Genomic DNA, 13723 nt, shown 5'->3' with positions numbered 1-13723 from the left:
TGGATGGGGGACACGGGGGGGGGTGCCAGCTAGGCTGGAGTGGGGGAGGCCGGGGAGGGGAGGCGGCGTCCCTTACTTGCGGGGAGCTCCCGGGGGAGAAGCCTTGATTGGAGACGGGTGAGGTGGGAGACTGGTTGGCTGGGGAGCCAGCACTAGTACGGTACTGCTGCAGAGCCGGCGCCTGTGACGACAGACAGGTCAGGATGCTCGCGGGGCCCCGGGCCTGGCTTCCCGGGACTGGCTGTTCGCTGCTGACACCCCCGGCAGGGCCCCCATCCCTCAGGTGAGCTGAATACCCAGGGCACCTGCAGGAGGGCACCTGAGCCCAGGGCCTCAAGGGGCCCTAACTCCAAACCCAACTCTGGGAAGGGTGGGGGCATTCTGTCAGAGAGCCTGGAACCCAGCCTCACAGAATCGCCCTGGGGGGCTGGGGAGGGGCGGAGGGATCAGTTCTACTCAGCAGGTTTTAGAGCACTCACACGAACGCACACCACACCCAAGTACGTGTGCACACAGCCGCACACGTGTGAACACGCACACCCGCAAGGGCAGGGAAGGCCAGGGCCGGTCAGATGCCCTCGGGCTGACAGCCAAGGCCACCTGGGGCACACTGCAGGGCTCCTGGCACCGGGTAGTCACTACCACTGGTATTGCCTGGGACAAGTTCGCCGGTTACGCTGTCCACAGACTTCCAAAGGACGGCCACCTCCTCACTCGAATGACAAAGGGTCTTGGCTTCTTATCAGACTCCTGGGGGGCAGGACGAGCTCGGCCAGGACCTGGATTTAGACCCTGCTCTGGTCCTAACCAGTGAGGCCCTGCTGTGTGCCTCTGGGCAAGCTGCCTGACCTCTCTGAGCTTGTTCAGTGAGACCCAGCCGGCCGGCCCAGGGCTCCTTAAGTGCTATGTCTCCTTCATTTCCTCAGCGGCCTGTTCTGAGCAGTTTGGGATGGCGGTTGAGCCCAGATGGGGCAGGGGGCTCGTGCAGGAGGGTGTGGGTGTCAGAGACATCAGCGTGGTCACTTGGCAATGACCAGCTCAGGCCTTCTTCGGGTTGGAGAGAGGAAAATGACCAGAGGGACATTCTCCTCGCTTGGGTGGATCTACAGAAACTCACAGAGGAGGCCACTGGAACCTGAGCCCTGAGGGAGCCACCCCTCCCACGGGAGGGGAGGGGGTTGCCCGACAACAGTGCCCTGACCCGAGAGCCTGGCCTGGATAGCCCACGTCTCCTATGTCCCCCCAGGTCCACAGAGAGGCACTGCCATGGCAGGGCGCCATGGAACTGGGTGCCCCAGGCAGCCCCACTGTCAGAGCCACCTCCATACCTGCTGTGTTTCTGCCCAAGGCAAGGCTTGGGTGCAGTCCCATCCAAGGGGACCCCTGAGGTCTGCCCTCTGAGGGATCAGAGCAGCCTGGAAATGTGGGTTTCTACCTGTTGGGTTACCTGCCCACCCTGGCCAACCCAGGGGGGGCCTGTTCTTCACAGAGCACATGGTGTTCTGATGACATTTATCCTGGGGCTGGCAGCCATGGGCCAAGTGAGTGGAGAGGGCTGGCTGGGCCCCAAACGTGGGTCCCTGTTCCTCTGGATGTGGTCAAAGGTAGCTGTGACCACTCCCTTCCCATCAGGGCAACCTGGGTGAAAGTCTGAACAAGCAGGAAGGTTTGGGGTGCAGGGGTCAAAACCTAGCCCTTGTTACCCCAAGCCTGGCCCCAGGCAAGGGGGTCCCATTGTCTGAGCTGCAGGCCCCCAGCCCAGGGCACTGTGCTGTATGAATCACAGAACTGGCTTCATCCCTTCTTCTCCTCCAAGTTCATCTCCAGCCCTCTGGCTCTCAGAAGTCCATTCCCGAGGCCCTGAGAGCTCCGTGTTCTCCCTGCCCCCGAGGAAGCCCTGTCTTGGGTGGGCAGGGCTGAGGGGGGCAATCGGGGCTATGGGGGAGGGCTCGGCAGCCAGACGTGGGGTGGCCCGTCCTGGGTGAAGTCTGGGGCACCTGACCCCTGCTTGTGCCTCAGTTTCCCCATCTATACCGGGGTGACAAACTTGGCTTGAGGATTCCAGGGAGAATACCCCACTGAGCTCCCAGCCCCAGGCAGTGTTTGCCTCAGCCCCAACCCCTGGCCAAGTTGGCCTCAAAGTGGAGCCTCAAGGTGGCTGCAGATAAAGCCAGGCACCCTGACACTCCTCCTGCAGGTCTGATGGGGGTCTCCCTGGCGGGGGCGGCTGCTGCTGGGACGCAGGCGGTGGCGGGGGCGGGGGCTGAGGCTGAGGCGGCGGCGGCTGCTGAGAGCCCGCCTGGGTGAAGAAGGCGTAGGGCAGCTGCTGCTCCAGAGACAGGGCATCCATGGCCACGGCCTGAATGGAGAGGAGGGCATCAGGTGGGACACATGCTCAAAGGAGTGGACCGAGCGGGCTGTGAACACCTGGCCCCCAGGGGACCCCCACGGCCTGGCGTGATTGACACTGAAGTGAGAGATGAACAGAGGGATGTCCAGACCCTGGACCAGGGAAGCGAAGCGGGCTTCCCCCAAGGCCCACGGAGGACTGGGCTGAAGCTCAGCAGGCCTGCCCCCAGTGAGCCTTCCTCGCTGCACGCCCTTCCACTCAGGATGCTCCGCCCCCATCCCCCGCCTCTCTGAGCTGGCGTTTCCCCACTGTGGGCAGGCACAGGGCACCACACTCTGGTAGCCCAGCGGGGATCCAGCACCTAGCCCCTGTGGGGTCCTGCCGGGGAGAAGGAACCCCCTCCCGCCACCCTGCAGCCTGGGCACCAAGGGGAGGCTGGAGACGGTGGGGCTGACTGAGGCTCCCGTGCGGTCACTCGGCAATGACCAGCTCGGGCCCCTCTTGGAGTTGGAAAGAGGAAAATAACCAGAGGCAAGTTTTCCAGGCTCACGAGTCTGCGCGGACAGTTCCTCAGGCAGGCAGGCAGGCATGGGCTCCTGCCCTCTGAGGGAGGCTGGATATGCCCAGGAGCTACAGGATGTAAACACTTAGCAGAACGCAGGAAAGGAGTGGCCGGAAGGCAGTTTCCGGAAAGGGAAGGCAGGCCTCAGGGGTGGGGCGTGGCGGGGAGGGGAGAAGAGGCTGGGGCCACGGATGAAGAGACTGAAGACACAGCAGCTAGGAGCCACGCATGGCTCTGTTTGGATCCTGATCTGAACAAGAACCGTACAAGAGACAAGAGACACTGTGGACAGCCGAGACCAGGCCGGGCATCGGAAGGTATAGAAGAACTACTGTTAATTTCGTTGTGGGTGGATAAGACCATCGAGGTCATGTTAAAAACGGAAGAAACAATATTATCTATTAGGGACTGAAAAGCAGACAAAGTGGACAAATTCCTCAGAACACACAAACTACCGAAACGGACCCAAGAAGGAAAAGGACGTCTGAGTAGGACCGATATTGAGTAAGGAGGTGGGATCAGCCACCAAAAACTTTCCAGTGAAGATCTGCCAAGACCGCAGCACCTTCACTGAATTCTACCAAATGTTCAAAGAAGAATTAATACCAATGCTTCTCCAACTTTTCAACAAAATAGAAGAGGAGGGAACACTTCCTAACTCGTTCTACGAGCCTGGATTGACTAAAAAAGAGAAGGTTCCAATTATGGAAATCGGAAACGAAAGGGGCGACGTTACTAACCACTTCTCAGAAATAAAAAGGACTATGAGAGTACTACGAACCACTGTGTGCTGGCACGTGGGATAACTCTGATGAAACGGACCAACTCCCACACACACACAAAACTACCAAAGAAGCAGACAAAGCAAACATGGTAAATTGGTGGGGGGGGGGGAACCTCTGAACATTTTATTTTGGGAAATTGCAACTAGATCTTAAAGAAGAGAACAGCATAATAAAGAATGCCCAGTCACACGGGCACAAGCTAACAACCATGATGGGCACAGGGGAATCCAGGCCACTGATTTCTGCATTCCCCGCGTGTTTGAAAATTTAACAACAAAAAGCAAAAAAAATGTTGGCAAGATTTTCAGGATTCTGCTCCCTGGAAGGAGCGTGAGGCCTCCCAGAGAGGCAGAGCCGGGCCCCACCTCCCCCGCCCCACTGAGCCCTCGCACCTGAGTGATGGGTGACAGTGGGGATAGAGTGGGCGACACCTGCTGGGCCTGCTGCCGCCTTGCCTCCGTGCTCAGGGACAGCGGGCTGACGCCGGCCGGGCGGTGCTGCGGCGAGGAGCCAGGTGTGCTCATCCCTGAAAGGAAGGGAGGGTGGGCATGATGCCAGCCACTGGGATCATGGCAGGGGGCGCTCACACACCCAGGGTCATTGCTGAGGACAGTCCAATCGCTCAGACAGACGCCAGTGGGCACATCCTGATCACCAAACCCGGGATGCCCCCTCTGAGGTCCCGATACCCCGACCCCAGGGTCCCCCAGCTCTGCACGGGCTCCCACCTCCAGTGCTGACCAACACTCTCCCCACAGATCCTGCCATCCCTCCAGGAGGGGCGTGTCCCGCAGGCCCTGCCAATCAGCGCTTCCCCACCTCTGGGCTACCGCATGATTGGCCCCCAGATGGACATGTGACTAGGCTGGCCAAATGAGACCCTGCCCGGGGGCTTTTGATGGAACTCCGGGAAGGGAGGTCCGGAATTGTGTGAGGAGGCATCCTGGTAACCACAAGGGAAATGAGGGGCAGAGATAGCACCTGAGCCCCAGATCCAGCCATGCTGGCACTTCCCTGGTTTCAGAGACAGTCCCCCTCCTTTTTTTTTTTTTTTTTTTTCCCTAAAATGCCTTGGGTTTTGGTTAGCTCCAACCAAATCGGTGCTGCCTGATGCTGCGGTTTCTTCTTGAGCCTCATCGTTCTCCTCACCCCCATTCCGTGAACGTGCCCCTTCCCATAACTGCTCCATTGGCCAGATCTCCTCTTGGCCCCTGACCTCTGTATCTAGCAGCCCTTCCCCCCACAACACGCACCCACAACCTTCTCCTCCCACCTCATGCACTCCCCATGCTGCAGCACCAACCCCATCAGGATACCGGAGCAAGAAACTCAGTTATTTTATCTTCTTCCTGATGGAGCTTTTGCTGGGGGCGGGGGTGCTCCAAGTCACCCCTTCCCTCACCCTGGCCCCCTCCCCCAGCAATCTGATCCCTGGATGTATCTGCTGTGAAGGAGCTAAGTGAGGTCAAGTTCAGTGTGTTGGGGCCTGCCAGATGATCCTTGGGCACTGTGCCAGGGAAGCAATGGGCCCCCTGATGCTGGGGGCAGGAGGGGAGCCCTGGGGGCCTGGCCTGATCACCCCAGACTCAAGTTTCTTTGTCCTCTCCAGTTCACCGCGAGGCCCTAAGGAGGTCGTGAGCAGGCTCCGAGAGAATCTGGCCAGCAGTCAAGGCCAGGTGAAGGTGCCTGACTCACTGGGGGAGCTGGGCCCACCCCGCAGAGGGCACCGGATCAACCTGGTTCCAGCGGGTGAGGTGGCAGGTTCCAGGGCCGGCAAGAACGCACCCAGCATACACTGAGGGGAGATGACGGGCAGCCTTCCCTCTACCCCAGGCAGCTGTTCGCTGGGGCTGTGTCATCTGTGCAAGGCGAGCCCGGTCACGCCTGCACTTCCCCTCGGATGCCCTGGCCGCTCCACTCGGCTGAGCACTGCTGGGGGGGCCTGGCACCGTCGACAGCTCCTGTAGCGGAGCCCCCGGGGGCCAGTTTCTGCACAGACCTTGGGCCCAGAATCAGGCTGCTGCAAACACAGCGACGTCAAGGGAGCCATCAACAGAGGCCTAGTCAGGAGGAGTCCGGAAGACGCCTGCTGAGAGCACACTGGGAGTCGGGACCCTGCACTGCTCCCTCGTCTTCTCTGAGCATCTGACGCTTCATGGGTCCAGCGGGCCGAGGAACGCTCAACGTGCACGTCGGGAGCAGATGTCGGGGCTCGGTAAGCAGCGGGGGCAGACGCCAAGAGTGGCGGGGACAGAGGGGCGACGGGGACGGGAGGGGCCCGCAGCAAACTGGAGTGCTCTAGCCCAGCTTGAGGCACACGACCTCGACCCACCATTGCTGGGCCTGACTCTTCAAGAGAAGCTGGAAATCCAGGTTTTTACGTGCATATTTGAATGTCGATTCAAAGCATCACACACACAATCGTGTAAGAAAGCCAAAATACACCGGGGGGCTGGATTTGGCCCTTCAGCTGCCGCCTCTGACGTCTGTCCTGAAGACAAGGGAGTTTTTAATCCTCTGCTAGGCTGTAACGTGAGCTCCTGGCCTCACGTGGGGCGGCCACCACCCCCTGAGACACCAGTTGGGCCGGGAGGGCCGAGGGATGCCTTGCTGTTGAGTTCCCTTTGACAACCTGGATCAACTTTAGGAAAAGAAGTGGGGCCAGCTGGAAGGGAAGCCTAGCGTGGGCAGGGACAGCTGCCAGGGGAGGGCAGCCCAGGTGGCAGGAGCCCACCCCAGTGGCAATGGAAGCCCTGTGCACGGGGCTAGCTGGCCACGGAGCTGTGCAGGGAAGGAGGACCTCAGCCTGCCCACTTCCCGCTTCCGGCATGCAGCCAGGGAAACGACTTTGGCAAACTTGGAAGGAGATGAGAGGGGCCACTGTCTCCCTGGCGGCGGAGGCCTCCGCCCTCCTCCTCCACCGGCTCCCGTCCTGACTGCAGGGTGGGCCGGGTGGTGTGGGGGGCGATCTCCATGTGTGCCAGGGGCCGGTGGCTCTGCTTGATTTAAAACACACCCGGAGAGTGAGGACCCCGCCAGGCGAGCTGCTGGAGCGCGGCAGGTTCGCAAACAACCGAACACATGTCAGACATTACCGGGCCGAAGCTCTGAGCCAGGCAGGCTGGGGTCTGGGCCCCACGCTCGGGGTCTGCACTCGTTCCCGCATCTATGGTTTTCACATGTGTTGTGTTTTCCTGTACTTGTTTAGACTCGGCGCGGGCTGGAGGTGCGAGGCTCCCGGGCGGGCGCTGGGGGGCTGCCAAGGGCCCTCCAGCGGAGGGGGTGGTGCCCTGGAGGCTGCTGCCAAGGCGTGAGGAGAAAAACGGGGGCCAGGAAACAGCGACTCTCTGCCCGAGGGCCAGCAGCCCCAGGGCCGACCTTCTGACTTCCTTCCTTGCACGGGCATCTGTGGACGCTGCCCACCCACTGGTGGGAGGGCCACGGATCTGGGGCTCCCCTGAATCTGCTCGTTTTGCCTTCTGGGCCTTCCCTGGAGGTGTGGGTGGGTGAGTGGGTGCACACGGCCAGGGCCAGTACCCTCTGCCCGATGGCTGAGCCTCAGCGGGCACGGGGCCAGGTGCATGGGAAAAAGGACACAGCCTAAATGGCATGAGGCAGAATGTCTCTCTCCTCTTCACCACTCTGGCCTCTATCTCCTCGCCTAAATACCTAGGGAACGTCTGCACCACCCTCAACCACCCTCACCTGGCCCTGGCCCGGTCGGCACCAAAGCCGGGAATGACTCCAGGCTCCTTGCTCTCCTTCACTCCCTGAATCAACCCGGCTCCAAGGCTGGCCAATTTCACCCTGAAATCTCTCTGCAAAGCTCCCAATGGGGCTCTGCCCTGGCCCAGGGGCTGCCGCCCATTCCTCACAGTCAGCTTCTCCCCTGGGCAGTCAGAGGAAGTGTGGCAAACACGAATGTGAGTGTGTGATTCTCAGAAAACCCTGCGCGGCGCTACCCACCATGGTCGGGGCGGAGGTGCCGTGGGCCTGTGGACGAGGGCTGAGCGCTGACCTGTGCTGTGGCTCCAGGACATAGGGAGAGCACAGAGAGGCAGTGCTCTCACCGACCGCCGAGTCCGGACACAGGTGGGGACACATGTGAGTCCCCACGGCCCCTTCTGCCAGTCCCACCACCAGGCTGTTGAGGGCCCGTCCTGTCTCCTCCCTGGGCGCAAACCCACGCCTCCCACAGTCAACGTGGGTAGAGGGGTCAGATCAAGGGCGTGGGAGATCAAGGCCCAGCCCAGGGGACAGACGAAAGAGCAAAATAGTGACTCAACAGCAGCATGGTGAGTGCAGAAAAGCAACCCAGTGTGAGAGGGGGCATGGGCAGGGGCATGGGCAGGGAGTCAGGAAGGCCTGCAGAGGGGAGGGGAGGCGGTCTGCGTAGGGAACGGGGTGAGGAGCCTGGAGGAGCGCTGTGTGGCTGGGGTGGCATGTGCAAAGGCCCCACGGTGGTCGGCGGTAAGCCTGTTGGCTGGAGAGGAGTCAGCATGGGCAGCAGGAATTAGAGGGCCCCGCGGGTCTCAAGCTTTCACTAGGGAGGAAACTGAGGTGCTGTGCAAGGTCCTGACCAGAGGAGGGCCAAGAGCTGATGGCCCTTCTGTGTGGAGAAGAGGCAGGGGCTGGTCAGGGAGCAAGCACATGGAGGCCACGCAGGGGAGGGTCTGAGTGGAGGACGCCTCCAGGGTCCCTGCCTGAGTCATAGGAGGACGGTGCTGCCGGAAGTCCCGAGGAGGAACAGGGTTGGGGCAGCACCGGGGGATACTGGGACAGGCCAGGGGCCCATGAAACGTCCTCAGGGGAGGGGGCCGGGCTGGAGCATCCCAAGCAGGCAGCCACGGTCGGGGGATTGGGGGGTCAGGGTGGGGGGAGTGGGAGAGGCGGGGGAGAGGAACAGATCAGGCCTGTCCCTTGATGAAGGGCATGAGGAAAGCCTGGCACACCCCAACTCTCTGAAGCCCCCAGCCCCCCCTAAGAACCATGGTCCCATCCCTGGGAGCATGAGCTTTCCCAGCCCTGGTCCTCTGCCCAGGCTGTGCCCTCTGCCCAGATGCCTTTCCCCTTGGGTCAGCCTGGCAACCCTGAACCCCCGTGGTGGACTCTGTGCTCCACCCCCATGCCTGGCATTTTGGACGTGACCCTGCTAAGTCATCGTTCAAACACACTTGTCATTCTCACTAGACGGTGACCTCTGTCAGGGAAGGGAGTGTCCCCGCCACCCAGCCCAGCCTTACCCTGGCCGGCACCGCCGATGCCCAGGTGTGTCAGGTTGGCTGCGAGGTTGCCGGTGCTGCTGGAGCTGCTCAGCGCGGGGAAGGTGGGCTCCTCGGGGTCCAGCGGGGTCGGGAGGGGGGAGGGGAAGTGGATGTTGGTCAGGTCAGGCAGGGAGCCCCCCGTGTTGTGGGTGGCAGGGATCAGGGCTGTAGTGTTTTCCTGGTCGGCGGATGGAAAGATGCTGGGGGGAAAGGCCAGACAGAGGGGGCGGTGAGCTCTCGGGGTGGCGGCTGGCCTGTTCTCCCACGAAAGCTGTGGCAGGGGCAGAAGAAGGCTGGTGCAAAAAAATTCGTAGGCGCAAAATGACACCCCATAATTAGGCACTGCCCTGCTGGAGAAACGACTGTCAGCACCTCCAGCGGAACCTCAGGAAGCAGCCTATCCCTGTGCGATGGGGGCCGGGGTGAGGGTCCTCCCACTGTGTCTGAGGGGTGAGTGTGCTGGGGCTAGGACAGGGGCTCGGTCATCTCAGGGAAGGAGCGGTAGGCGTGTCCCCCTGCGGTGGGGCTTGCTGGGTGGCTGCCAGCGGCACAGTGTCCCTCTTGTCAGGATATGTAGCCTCATGGGCGGAGGGGAAGCCCTGGCATCGTCCAAGCAGCCCAGGGTGGCCTTGGGCACACAGGGTGGGCCCTGCTGAGACTTACTTGATTCCAGGGACCTCGCAGGACTTGGGCCTGGACCCCGTCTGAAAGAGAAGACAGCAGAGGCTGAGCTGGCCTCCTCATGTGCACCGCTCCTCCTCACAACATGGCTTCTCCCCACCAGGGCTAAGAAATGCTCAACAAGAATGGAGTCACCTGCAGATGAAGAACACGTGGCCCCACGGCACTGGGGGGGCCTGCCCCAGACACACCCAGGGGCAAAACCAAGAGTTGTGTGGAGATGGTCTTTCTACAGCCCCCTCCCAGCTTCAACTCCGTCTACCTGTGGGCACAGCCCAGGGGTGGCGTGGTCCCCTGTGAGAGCAGGCATCGGGGAAGAAGAGGAAGCTTGCCCACTCTTCACATCTGAACCCCCACAGGGCTGTACCATGGCTGTTAGCGGCCAGCCGGGGGGCAGGGTTACTGAAAACTCCAGGCTAACACCCTGTGTCACTCCTGAATGGAGGCAGGCAGGGCTCCAGTGGCAGGGGCTGCCTCTGTTCTGTGTGCCTCTGTCCATGGCAAGGAAGGACACCACGTGGAGAAGCCTGAGGAGGCTCAAACTGCATGCCCTAAGTACACAGAGGGCGCTCCCCACGCCCCCTGCTGACCCGCCTTGCAGCGGTGCGGTGCCCCAGAGCTGCGACTCCCACAGGTGACCCTGCTGCTGACGTGCTCCCTGGCCCACGCAGCCCAAGGACAGAGACCGTGGCTGCCCTGGAGACCAGCCCTGGGGAGAGGGTCCCAGAGAAACCCTGTTTCCCCTTCTGTGAACCCAGGACACTATCACCATCCAAGAACTGCAGGGTCCCCAGACCTGTTCAAGGACAAAGGAGGAAACTCTCTTCCGATGGCAGCAGACATGACTGGACAGAACCTGGCATGCCAGTGGCGGGCTTGGCTGTGTCATGTTCCCTTATTCCTCTCTGCCTCTCGGGCCCTGGGGCAGACACTCCTGGCTGACGTGTTACAGGAGCGTGGACACACCAGCGGTGTGTGTGTGTGTGTGTGTGTGTGTGTGTGTGTGTGTGTGTGCTAGGCCTGCCTCCCATGCACACACCCAGTGCGGTGGGGTGGGGGAGGCCCGACTGGCATGTGACCAGCAGGCATTTAGCCCCTGCAGGGAATGCCGGAGGAACGGGTTTCTACTTGGCCACAGGCTCCTTAATTCCGTGGGTAAACACTCGCTTCATTACCAGATTTTTAACAAAGCACTTTGACAATGACTTTTTCTAAAGAATCTTTTCAAAAGCATTCCACGAATGTTATGGGATCCTAACAGATTTCTAAACAGTATTAAAAATTCACCCATCACCCCCCGCCCCACCCCCAACAAATCCACAGGAATTCCTTTACTGACATCCTCACAGATGCATCGTTTTGAGCGGCAGTTAAAGGAAGTCTCGCCAAGATGCTGGGCTCTGCCACCATCTTCTCACTCCCAGGATGCTGGGGCCGTCCCCCTCCCCAGAGTCACGATGCTCGCCATCTTCACTTTCTTTATGGCAGCACCACATTTGGGCATGTGTAGGGACCCTGTTGTCCTTACTGACGCACCTCTCTGCAACTAGACGTTTCAGTTACTTTTTGACTTTGTTTGGGTTCTTAGAATTTTTAAGTTTCTCCCCCCAAGTCTGAAAATCATATGCGTTCCTTGTGCAAAACTGGAACATGCAGACGGGGATTAAAAGGCCAGGGCTTCCCTGGTGGCGCAGCGGTTGAGAGTCCGCCTGCCGATGCAGGGGATACGGGATCGTGCCCCGGTCTCGGAAGATCCCACATGCCGCGGAGCGGCTGGGCCCGTGGGCCATAGCCGCTGAGCCTGCGCGACTGGAGCCCTTGCTCCGCAATGGGAGAGGCCGCAACAGTGAGAGGCCCGCGTACCGCAAAAAAAATAATTAAAAAAAAAAGGCCAACAGTGCTGCTCACACCTGCACTCGGGTCTCCCCCAGGGCCTGGTCCTGCACACCCAGGGATCTGTTGGCATCTTTACGTGTCTTGTGCCTTTCTAAACAGCTTTATCCTGCTCTTTCCACATACCAGTATATCACAAGTCTCTCATGCCTTTAAAATTCATCAGTTACTTTTTGACTTTGTTTGGGTTCTTAGAATTTTTAAGTTTCTCCCCCCAAGTCTGAAAATCATATGCGTTCCTTGTGCAAAACTGGAACATGCAGACGGGGATTAAAAGGCCAGGGCTTCCCTGGTGGCGCAGCGGTTGAGAGTCCGCCTGCCGATGCAGGGGATACGGGTTCGTGCCCCGGTCTCGGAAGATCCCACATGCCGCGGAGCGGCTGGGCCCGTGGGCCATGGCCGCTGAGCCTGCGCGTCTGGAGCCCTTGCTCCGCAACGGGAGAGGCCGCAACAGTGAGAGGCCCGCGTACCGCAAAAAAAATAATTAAAAAAAAAAGGCCAACAGTGCTGCTCACACCTGCACTCGGGTCTCCCCCAGGGCCTGGTCCTGCACACCCAGGGATCTGTTGGCATCTTTACGTGTCTTGTGCCTTTCTAAACAGCTTTATCCTGCTCTTTCCACATACCAGTTTTATCACAAGTCTCTCATGCCTTTAAAATTCCTTCAAAGATCCCAATTCATACACACAGAGCTTTCCACACGAGGGACTAAGGACAGTTTCCTTATAAATCCCCTACTGTCGAACACTCAGGTTGTTTCCTGTTGATTTCAAACGTTCTGAACACATGCCTTTGAGGAACATAGTGCTGTCTGCTCGTTCATCATCTCCCTCCGAGTTCCTGACAGGGTTTCAATTTAAAAAAAAAAACATTCAAAATTGCTTTAGTGTTAGTGCATTTTTGTTCTATTCAAATTCATTGGGGGCTTCCCTGGTGGCGCAGTGGTTGAGAATCTACCTGCTAATGCAGGGGACACGGGCTCGAGCCCTGGTCTGGGAAGATCCCACATGCCGCTGAGCAACTGGGCCCGTGAGCCACAACTACTAAGCCTGCGCGTCTGGAGCCTGTGCTCCGCAACAAGAGAGGCCGCGATAGTGAGAGGCCCGCGCACCGCGATGAAGAGTGGCCCCCGCTTGCCACAACTAGAGAAAGCCCTCCCACAGAAACGAAGGCCCAACACAGCAAAAATAAATTAATTAATTAACAAAAAAATTCGTTGAAATCTGTATTCACGGCACAAATTCTATCTTATCACTAGACATTTTTGTAGGCTGAACTTGAGAAATTTGTTTCTGGACCTTGAGATAACACAGAAATCCCAACCCAACTGGGAATTCCAAGCAGACTCTGTACTCTAATAAAAGCTGCAATTATTGCACAAGTGAATGGAAGTTTACGTTTAAGAATGAGGACAGGGAATTCCCTGGAGGTCCAGTGGTTAGGATTCCGTGCTTCTACCGCAGGGGGCGCAATTTCAATCCCTGGTTGGGGAACTAAGATCCCGCGTGCTGTGCGGTGCAACAGAAAAAAAAAAAAAAGAAAGAATGACCATAAACGATGATAATTACCCAATACTGTGGGCTAGCAGAACGATCACAGGCTAAAAATCAGGAGGTATACGTTCTAAACCCTAAGTATCTTCACAGCCTTGGGCAAATCACTTAACTTCCCTGGCTTCAATTTCTTTCTTTCTTTTTTCATTGAGGTATAATTCGCACATCATATTATCTTAGTTTCAGGTGTACAACATAATAATCCGGTATTTGTATATGCTGCAGTGATCACAGTAAGTCTAGTTAACGGTTAACATCTATCACGGCACATAAAAATATGGAACGCTGTGTGAACCTGCACGTCCTCCTTGTACAGGGGCCATGTTAATCCTCCCTGCGCTGTTCCAATTTTAGCATACACGCTGCCAAAGTGAACACAGATTTTAGTTCTTTACGTGGCTTTCACCAGTGTGACAGGCCTGCCATCAGTATTCAAGGCCTATGCAACTGGTCAAAACTGAACGAGGTTTAGGCAATTCCCTGGTGGTCCAGTGGTTAGGACTCCGAGTACTCACTGCCAAGGGCCCCGGTTCAATCCCTGGTTGGGGAACTAAGATCCCACATGCTGTGCAGCACAGCCAAAAAAAAAAAAACATCGAATGAGGTTCACACTTCAGGGAAGGTGACACTCCCCC

General features: G+C 58.6%; 1 protein-coding gene and 1 non-coding gene across 2 annotated transcripts in view; both read right to left on the bottom strand.

Moving 5' to 3' along the window:
* Positions 1-13723, bottom strand: part of CRTC1 (CREB regulated transcription coactivator 1) — a 77161-nt gene that overhangs the window by 6945 nt on the left and 56493 nt on the right. Inside the window, exons 8-13 of the mRNA XM_024767476.1 lie at positions 9625-9665; positions 8941-9161; positions 4090-4223; positions 2179-2359; positions 505-644; positions 77-343 (exon numbers count right to left, since the gene is read on the bottom strand). Of these exons, the coding sequence (XP_024623244.1) occupies positions 77-343; positions 505-644; positions 2179-2359; positions 4090-4223; positions 8941-9161; positions 9625-9665 (984 nt within the window). The remainder of the gene's footprint in view (positions 1-76; positions 344-504; positions 645-2178; positions 2360-4089; positions 4224-8940; positions 9162-9624; positions 9666-13723) is intronic.
* On the bottom strand, positions 13360-13462 carry LOC112414944 (U6 spliceosomal RNA). Its single transcript, XR_003006241.1, has one exon. It is a non-coding gene; the product is annotated as a U6 spliceosomal RNA (small nuclear RNA).

The sequence above is a fragment of the Neophocaena asiaeorientalis genome, unplaced genomic scaffold, assembly GCF_003031525.2.
Source record: "Neophocaena asiaeorientalis asiaeorientalis breed wild unplaced genomic scaffold, Neophocaena_asiaeorientalis_V1.1 scaffold87, whole genome shotgun sequence".
Classification (NCBI taxonomy): domain Eukaryota; kingdom Metazoa; phylum Chordata; class Mammalia; order Artiodactyla; family Phocoenidae; genus Neophocaena; species Neophocaena asiaeorientalis.
Note: the sequence above shows the minus strand (reverse complement) of the source record. Positions and strands in the feature narration are given on the sequence as shown.